At 36.4% G+C, this 10,509-nt stretch overlaps 1 protein-coding gene across 1 annotated transcript; it reads right to left on the reverse strand.

The window, feature by feature from the left end:
- Positions 1-9,765: 9,765 nt before the first annotated feature.
- On the reverse strand, positions 9,766-10,284 carry LOC141659741 (uncharacterized). The gene has a single exon (XM_074466670.1). The coding sequence runs from the start codon at positions 10,282-10,284 to the stop codon at positions 9,766-9,768; it is 519 nt and encodes a 172-aa protein (XP_074322771.1).
- Positions 10,285-10,509: the final 225 nt, after the last annotated feature.

The following is a 10,509-nucleotide window of genomic DNA, read 5'->3' on the forward strand; positions in this document are numbered from 1 at the left end:
AGAGGTGGTGAGTTTTGTTCCCTGAAATTAAAAAGATTTTGTGAAGATGATGGAATCCTTAGGCAATATACTGCTCCTTATTCTCTACAACAAAATGGTGCGGTATAATGAAGAAATAAAATAGTTATAGCCACGGCACGATGTTTTTTTAAAGGAGAAGGGCGTACCGTCAGAATTCTGGGGCGAAGCAGTAAGGCACTCAGTATACGTGCTAAACAGATTGCCTGCATGAGCCTATATGAAGGTACCATCTCAGAGTAAACCTGATATCTCTCATCTCAGAGTGTTTGGTTGCTGTGCCTATATGAAGGTACCATCGGTGCATACTCAAAAATTGGATGATCGCCGTCAATATGTTGTGTACTTTGGACGGGAGCCCGACACAAAAGTCCATCGACTGTATGACCCAGACAAAAAGAAGGTGTCTGTCAGCAGAGATGTAAAATTCATGGAGTCAAACTCATGGGTTTGGCACATCGTGGGAAAAACAAATGAAGCCCATACTCAGTTCTTTACTATCGACATGGCTAATGAACATATTTTTAATGAAGCTGATACAGAGGAGGTAGAAGAACCTGCAACACCAGTTACCCAGACTATATCAATCCAGTCGAGTGAGACACTCCCATTCAGTGGATCAATATCGACAGGTAGCAGCAGTTCTCAGACATCAGGTGCAAGCAACACACCAAAATGTTTCAGAACATTGTCTTCAATCTATGGCACTACAGAGGAAATAGAGGCGGAAGATGAGCACTTATTATTCTTGGGGGTCGAGGAGCCAGTTACATATATTCAGGCCACCAAAGAACAGGCTTGAAATGATGCTATGAGAATCGAAATAGAAGCTATTGAAAGAAATAATACATGGCAGTTAGTCAAGCTTCCCATTGGCCAGAAACCAATAGGTTTAAAATGGGTCTACAAATTAAAGAAAAATGTTGAAAGAGACGTGGTGAAGCAAAAAGTGAGGCTTGTCGCAAAAGGATATGTGAAGAAATAGGGAGTCGATTTTGAGGAGGTGTTTGCGCCAATAACCCGTCTTGAAACTGTGTGTTTATTGTTGGCGTTAGCAGCAAAACATTGCGAGGAAGTCCACCATCTTGATGTAAATTCAGCCTTTTTGAATGGTAATTTGCAAAAAGATGTATATGTTATGCAGCCAGAGGGTTTTGTGTAAAAAGGCAAGGAATAGATAGTGTACAAGTTACTGAAAGCGTTGTATGGACTTTGATATTCTGGGCGTGGAAATTCTGGGCTTCACTAAATGCCCATATGGGCATGCAGTATATACGAAGCGGGTAGGCAATGAAACAATGATAATTGAAGTATATGTAGATGACTTGTTGGTTACAGGAACCAGCATCTCACTAATAAACTCGTTCAAGGAACATATGAGTCAGATATTTGATATGAGCGATCTTGGTAGATTGTCTCATTATCTCGGAATAGAAGTAAGCCAAGGAAAAGAGTTCATCGAGCCAAAGCAGACTTCATATGAAAAGAAACTGTTATAGAGGTGTGGTATGGGTGAATGTAAGCCTACAAAATATCCAATGGAGCCAACGTTACAGCTGCACAAGGATGTAAACGGAAAGCCAGTACACTCAACTGAGTTTAAAAGTGTTGTGGGAGGTCGGAGATATCTAGTTCATACGCAATCAGATATCTCCTATCCTGTTGGAATTGTAAGCCGCAACATGGAGTGACCCACGGTCATGCACTGGAATGTTGTGAAGTGAATTCTCCGTTATTTGAAAGGTACGCTTGGTTTTGGTCTAATCTATTAAAAGGGAAGTGGAAATAACATATTATCGGGTTACTCTGATAGTGATCTAGCGGGGCAAATAGATGACATGAAATCTACTGGGGGAATGGCTTTCTATTTAAATGAGAGTTTGATTACATGGGTGTCTCAGAAACAGCGTTGCGTAGCTCTATCATCATGTGAAGCAGAATTTATGGCAGCTACGTCGGCTGCTTGTCAAGGTATATGGTTACGAAATTTGTTGGGAAATATTACAGAGGAGAAGGTAGGTCCTGTATATAGACAACAAATCAGCGATCGATTAAGCTAAGAATCCTGTGTTGCAAGGGAGAAGTAAACACATTGATATACGATACCATTTTATTCGTGAATGTGTTGAGCAAGGCGAGATAAAGGTTGAGCATATTAGAACTGGAGATCAGCGTGCAGATGTCTTGACTAAAGCTATGGCCACTGTCAAGTTCGAGAGACTACGGGCACTGCTTGGCATGAAGAACTTGCAGAAACAAAATTTAGATTAAGGGGGTATTTGTTGGTTTTAATTGAATTTATTTTTATATTTTGAAGTTTATTTTTAAATAAATTAGCTATTAAGCCAAGTCTACAGCTAAGGCCTAGTCAGGTGTTTGTTTCCTCTTTTATAGGATCGTGGAGTAGTATATCAGGAGTAGGAATGAAGTTGCTATTTTTTAGGAACCAGTAACTCTTGTTTATGTTTAAGTACTTCTTGTAATTTTTAGTTCTCAATAACAAAAACGGAGTATCATATTGAGCTCTTCAGCTATATCTATTTTGTCTATTAAAGAGTTTAAATATATAGTTCTGATTCTTTAATTATAAGTCTTCTACATCTCATATGAAAGTGGAAAACTACTTATAGGCTTATAGTATTATGTGATAAGCTGGGCAATGAAAAACAAATTAAAATAGTCAGGAAAAAAGGGAATTCCGGGAATTGAACTAAGAACCTATCGCACCCTAAGAGAGAATCATACAACTAGACTAAATGCCATCATGGGTAAAAACCAAAAAATAGTTTAGAAAATCTCTATCACCCCCAAAAGAGGAACAAGTAACATAAAAAGATTTGAAGAATCTCGTTGTCTGATTTTTGTCTTTAATCCACAGAGTTTATGTCGGAGAGCAATGCTTTTATAGCAAACAACATTAATTTGGTAGCAAATACTTGTCTATCTGTCTTTCCTTTTTAGACGATTATTGCAGAAACTATTTTAAAGTATTCATTATGGTTTCTTTTGTAATTCACCGGCACTACACTTACCTTACACCTCTTAGTTTCTAACCGTTGGTTGTGGCCTGGGGGTCAAGCATATTAGGAGCTAAAATATTATTGTAAATTATAATTGAATATAGACAATAAGAAATTGATTTTTGATGAGGAGCCGAAGAACTGCAAACATCCATTACATCTCAAACCACAAATGGATTAAGCTACCAATCCACTTCGAACACATTCATTTAATACAAACACAAACATCCTCATACGATAGATGTCCAATTCCCTACTCACAATTCAAATTATTATACATGTAAATGGTGACATACCATTAGTACATATTTGTATAGTCATAAATGAAATCTATCAATTTTGTATTCTTTTTTATTATTAAATTTCATATCCAGACTCGCCTGAGAATATAGACATAATTCAAAGCACAAATGAACATAGGCAAAAATAGAAAGAAATATACGCGAGGCTGTTAAATAAAGTGAAGAATCTACAAATATAATGTTATACAATTTATGCATTCAGTCACATATATGTGCTTCTTTGATGTTTCAACCAATTGTTTTAGAGAAAATTGTAAACGGACCATAAGTATAAATTGGTCTTGGTCGCTTCCATGGATTACAATGCAGACTAGAGCAAGACTCAACCCGTTTAGTTTATGCAGACGGCTTCTCCAATGGTTCCATCACTACACTTGCAAATCAATCCTAGCATTCCCTATAATTTTGAGTTACCTCCTCTATTCATCGTATCATTATTCATTTTACTAAAAGAGGACCATCAAATTAATTTAATTAAACTGAATTTCTAAATTACAAGTCATTATATATATCCGGTTTACTTACATACCACCATCATGAAGTAGAAACATCAATCCCCTCCAGCTCATAGTGTTATTTAGTATCAGACACTGGAGTTCATTTTAATATGTAGACGCTTGGATAATTGATTTCAAAAATTCTCATTTGACATGTAGTCATAATAAACTAGCATTTTTAAATAGTAGTTTGTAACACTCCTATACCACATTTGAAAGTTTTCAAGCTATATTTTTTAGTATCATAAGTAAAACTCATTATCTGGTAGTCCACTATTACATGTCAAATGAAAATTTATAAAACCCATTACACACACATCAGCCGATTAGAATGAAATTACGGGTGTGAGATACGAGATAGCATATAGGCAATAATGAGATTAGATGATTTTCCAAAGACCTTTTCATTAAATGAAAAATAGATTGTAACAAAAGTACTTAATAGCCACATTAACAAAATTAGCTAATTATTTTTCTACCATTGATACATATTTATATTAGAAACTAAAGTATGATAAATCATCACTTAAATATATGAATTTTGATATAGTGATGTATCACTGGTACCCCACTATTATATTCACCTATGAATATAAACATACATAATTAAAATTGATAAACACAAAAATAAAAATTATGGCAAAAAGACTTTGCAATCCCATCTCCCATACATATGGTTAAGGATCAGATTAGCTCAAGTTTCCAAATTATTGAAACAACTCATTGCATTGACAAATCCTCGATAATATAACTAACCAATAATATAAAAGAAAATTGTATCACTAATTTTCTATGAATACAACTATTAAAAAACCAAATCTATATAATCTTAGCATTGTTCATGAAACATGGTCATCTTAAAAAAACTATTTTCAATATAATGATGTACCATGAACATCCTAAAATTATATGAATTTGATAAAGTATAACACATTTTTGTTTACAAATTTAATTATTTTTACACTAAACATATGAGAAGTCCTCTTACTATCATTCTATACAAGAATACATAAAAAAAGACACTCAATGATTTGTAATTTGTGTATGAGGAACATAGATTGTTCCCGTATTTATAGTAGAATACATGCATATGAAAAAATAAGTCAATAACATTACCATTGATTTCAAAGTATAAGGTATGTTTACAGCTGGATAACATCCACCAAATACAAATTTCATAAATACTCATTTAATTTGTGATATGGTATACAGCTCGAAAAATAAAGTACAATTTTTTACATATATTTATATATAATATAGTTGGACTTTTTTGTTATGACCATAATATGAAAGACACATTTTTATTAAATATTATGCAATTTTAATTGATGAGAGGTATTTATATATTTAAAAATAAATTATTTGGATATAATGCACAATATACTTTTTTTAATGTTATGTACAATGTAACTTAACTACAATATAAAACAAACATTTTTAAATATTATGCAATTTTGGAAAGCAAGATATAGTATATCCAAAAATAAATTATTTTAGTAGTAAGGGGCACATTTTTTTACAAAAAGGATAAGGAAAAATATTAAATAAGTAGTAATATATGAATATGTATATTTATCCATAATATACTTTTAAAGTGAAACAATGATTTTTAGATTATTAAGATATATGCATACTTATGATTTGTTGGTGGTTCACCATATGGACATATGAGCTATTTTGACACTGGACTATACAAGTGTCCCTAATGGAAGGGTAAATGACTAATTGTTAATTGTCACAATACAATATTATTTTAGTCTCTTTAGAAATAAATTGAATAGTCCTTTAAGTTTGCAAAATTATTTAATTAAAACTTGAATATCTTTTAATTCTCAATAAATTAAGATTTGAGTGTTACTTAATCATATATTTATGAGCCTGAAACCACAAAATTTTGCTGCATCAAGTCACCAATGCCAAATTTTCCGAAGTTATAGACATATGCCTCTAATAAATGGATGGTCTCTAACATTTTGAAGGCTTAATCAATCACTGATAGTATAACTATTTACCTATCAAGCTTCTCAAGCCTCTTTAGCTTCTTTAGAAGCTATATTTTAGTAATCATTGCCAATTTGCCATTATTTACATTAAAGATTATGCTGATGAAGTCTTGCATTATTTCTTCTAATAGCTTTTTTATACAACTTAACACATAATTAGTATAATATATATTTTACTAATTAGAAATTCAAATAAATGTATGTGGGTATTCAAGTATTGTAAAATATAGACATGAACAATATGTTAAACAGAAATGAAAGCAGGTATATTGATAACTGAACGACTTATTCTCCTGACTACACATCCTAACAACTCTGGAGTCCTACTCTTACTGCAATACTAATACTAGTGACCAGCTGATTTATTTAAACAATAAAACAAATAAAACGTTTAGATTAATTCCAACATATACCCCCTTAATCTAAACTGACTTAAGTTACTTAACACCCAACAGGTTCCTCATTTTCTCAAACTTTGCTACGGACAGTGCTTTAGTGAGAATGTCTGCACGCTGCTCATTTATGCTAACATATTTAATTTTGATCAGATATAAAATGATAGTGAATGTCTATGTGCTTGCTCCTACCATGGAAGACCGGATTCTTGGCGAGATCAACAACAGAATGATTATCAATATATAACATGACAGGCCCGGGCTCAATATCTGAAATATAACTAAGAACTCGTTGCAGCCATATCCCTTGACAAGCAGCTGCTGTGGCTGCCATAAATTCTGCTTCACACGATGATAATGCAACACATCTTTGTTTCTGAGAAATCCAAGTTATGAGACTGTCATCCAACTAAAACGCCACTCCACCAGTGCTCTTACGATCGTCCACACATCCTGCCAAGTCGCTATCTGAATAACCTGCCAGCAAATAGTTACCTTTTCCAGCCTTGTACAGTAATCCAAAATCTAAGGTTCCTCATACATAGACGACCCCTACTGCATAGGCGCTATCAGGCCTAGTGTGCACTAGATAGCGCAAACCTCCAATTATGGATTTAAATTCTGTCGGGTTCACAGGTTCACCATTTTCATCTTTGTGCAGCAGCAGTTTTGGTTCCATAGGATATCTGAAGGGATTACAGTCACTCATACTCGCCTTCTCCAGAATTTTCTTAGCGTAAGCCGTTTGTTTTAGTTCAATAAACCCCTGGCCTTGCTCGACTTCCAGACCAAGATAATAAGTGAGCTGTCCCAAATCAGACATCTCAAATTCCCTGCCTATTTGCTCCTTGAAGTTGATTATGTGTGAAGTACTGGTGCCGGTGATCAAAAGATCATCAACGTAGACACCAATGACCAGTGACTCGGTTCCATCTCTCCTGGTGTAAACAGCGTGCTCAAACAGACATTTAACAAACCCCAACTTGTGAAGACATTTATTGAGATGGGCAATACTAGGCCCTCAGTGCCTGACGTAAACCATAAATGGCCTTTAACAACCTGTACACCTTTGACTCTTGTCCTCTTTTAACCAACCCTTTAGGCTGTACGACATACACCTCTTCCTGCAATTCTCCGTTGAAGAAAACTGATTTTACATCAAGATGGTGTACTTCCCAAGAATTCTTTGCCGCAAGAGCTAGTAAAAGTCTTACTGTTTCAAGCCGTGTAACCGGGGCGAAAACCTCCTCATAATCTATCCCATGTTTTTGAACATAACCATTTGCCACTAACCGAGCTTTGTGTTTTACAACCTCGCCATTAGTATCCTTCTTATCCTTGAAAACCCACTTTAAGTCGATGGCTTTATGCCCCTTAGGCAGGTCCTTAAGAACCAAGGTCTGGTTTTTCTCGATAGCATCGAGTTCAACTTTCATTGCGTCCTTCCAGATTCGACTCTTAGCAGCCTGCTCATATAACACAGGTTCATCGATGCTCAACAAGTGCAATTCCTCTGTTAACTTTAAGTCTTTATCTTGAGCATAAATATTATTCATATTTCTGAACCTCAGATGTGCACTGCTTTCGCTCGAGGTAGCTGAGATACTTCCTTCATTTATTTCAGATCTAGATTCAGTACTCTGAATGATAGACGCATAAGTTTGAGGAGTTACAGTCTGACTCTGACTCGAGGTACGGCTGCTTGATTGCGGTGTGGTCACAATGGTGTCTTCACTGTCTGCGGTTTCAGCCTCAGGTTCAATATCTTCTATTCCCACTACTATGAACTTTCCTACTTCGGCTATGATTCCAGGACCAGCTTTTCTCTTCTTCAAAACAGACATCCCGACTGACATGTATAACTCCTGTGGTTGGGTCATACAGCTCATGGGCCTTTGTGCCCGGTTCTTTGTGTCCGGTTCTCTACCGAAATACACAACTCGTTTGCTTCTGTCGTCCAACTTTTTAACATAGACATTTGGAATTTTCATGTAAGCTAAGCAACCAAACACACGAAGCTGATCAACATGAGGTTTTTCACCATACCAGGCCTCGTGAGGCGTGATTTCTGAGAGGGCTCGAGTGGGCAATTTGTTGAGTACATAAACTGTGTGTCTAATTGCTTCTCCCCATATTTCAGATGGAACATTCCGCTCTTTTAGCATACTCCTGCCCATAGCTACCACTGTTCTATTATGCCTTTCGACCACCCCGTTCTGTTGCGGAGAATATGGTGTTGTGTGCTGTCTCATAATGCCCATCTCTTCACAAAATTTATTGAACTCTGTTGAGCAGAACTCTCCTCCGTTGTCAATCCATAATACTCGGATTCCTGGTAGAACACTATTCTCAACTAGAGCTTTAAAACCCTTGAAAGCTGTCAGTGCTTTAGATTTTGCTTTGAGCATGTAAACCCACATCATTCTAGTAAAATCATCAAATAGCAACATAAAATATTTATTCCCCGCTGGTATTATGGGAGTGATAGGGCCACATAAATCTCCATGTATTAATTCTAAAACACGCTTCGCAGAAAAAACAGAGTGAGAAGGGAATGGCTTACGTGATTGTTTCGACATGAGGCAGCCACTACATGCTCGTGCTGGTTGCATCACCTTGGGTAGGCCATAAACCATTTATTTCCGGGACATAAGTTGTATAGCTGGAAAGTTGACGTGACCAAGGCGTAGATGCCAAAGTCATGTCTCATCTTCCACCATTGATAGTAAAAAGTCACCTCGAACTTCCTTGACACATAGCTTGTACAATCTATTCGTACCTCTTTGTACCTTGATTAAGAGTTTCCCATCTACGGTGTATACCCACAACATGTTTCCATCAAGAACAACTCGATTACCTTCCTCGGATAACTGACTCAGGCTAATTATGTTGTTTCTGAGGTTTGGTATATAGTAGACGTCTTTCAGTTCACGTTCTTCACCATTTTTACACACAAGCTTCACAGTTCCTCTGCCTTTTATGTGTACCATAGACCTGTCACCGAACTTCACTTGACCCATAACAGTTTCGTCTAAATCTTTGAACTTTCCACGATGCCCAGTCATATGACTGCCGGCACCATTGTCTAGATACCACGTGTTGTCCTCCTCCGTATTAAGTTCAGTGCCTCTACTGTTGTCGATCTTGTCGAATTCAGCCACAAGCAATACAGGCTCATCATCAGTGATTTGAGTCAGATTTGCCTCAGCTCGTTGTTCTCTGTCTCTCCTTGGCTTTTGGCATTCAGAAGCGAAATATCTGTGATTATGGCAGTTAAAACATTTGCCTCTACTCCTGTCACGAAACATTCGACCGTCCTTACGGTAATCTCTATTGCCCCCATTTCCTCATTTGTTAGCTCGCTTCAACCATTCATCCCATATAAACAACAGTTTGGTCTCAGTGCCTTCATGTCATGACCACTCCTCTTCAGTAAGCATGAGTTGGTCGTTATTCACTTCATTATGTCCGTATATTCTCTTCTCGTGTGCCTTGAGGGATCCCACAACTTCTTCTACGGACATTTTCTCCTAATCTCCAAATTGCTCAATCGCTGACGCAATTTGAAGAAACTTCACAGGTACTGCTCTCAAGAGCTTTTTGACGATATACATCTCCTCAACCTTCTCTCCTAACATCTGGATGTTGGTCACTAGGCTATTCATCTTCATGCATAAATCATCTAGCTGTTCTGTATCTTTCATGACAAGAGACTCAAATTCAGCCTTAAGAGTTTGAGCTTTCACCTTTTTAACTTTGTTTGCTCCAAGGTGAACTGTTTTTGTTGCCTCCCAAGCTGTCTTTGAGGTCGTTTTATCAGCTATTGACATTAACAGATCTTCACCTATCCCCTGATATATAATAGCCACAGCTCGCTTATCCATCTTGTCATCAATTGCAGCATTTACGTCTTTGGGTTTAACTGCATCCCATACACCATGGGCCTGCATGAACAAACGCATTTTCATAGCCCATGCTGTGTAATTTGTCTTAGTTAGAATTGGGTAGCTTAAACTGAAAGAACTTTCTTTTCCCTTGTTGGTCTCCATTTGCTTGAAGTGTGGCTTGCGATCGAGTGAAGCTCTGATATTAGGTGTAAAATATAGACAAAAACAATACTGTTAAACAGAAATGAAAGCAGCTATATTGATAACTGATGAGTTTTACAATCTGAGAGAGTTAACTAAAAACAAATGCAACTAAAGCAAATTTATCTAAAACTACTGAGCCTAAACTGATAGATACAAACTAGGGCTAAACACCTTAGTTTTCTC

The sequence above is a fragment of the Apium graveolens genome, chromosome 5 (genome assembly GCF_009905375.1).
Source record: "Apium graveolens cultivar Ventura chromosome 5, ASM990537v1, whole genome shotgun sequence".
In the NCBI taxonomy this organism is placed as follows: Eukaryota; Viridiplantae; Streptophyta; class Magnoliopsida; order Apiales; family Apiaceae; genus Apium; species Apium graveolens.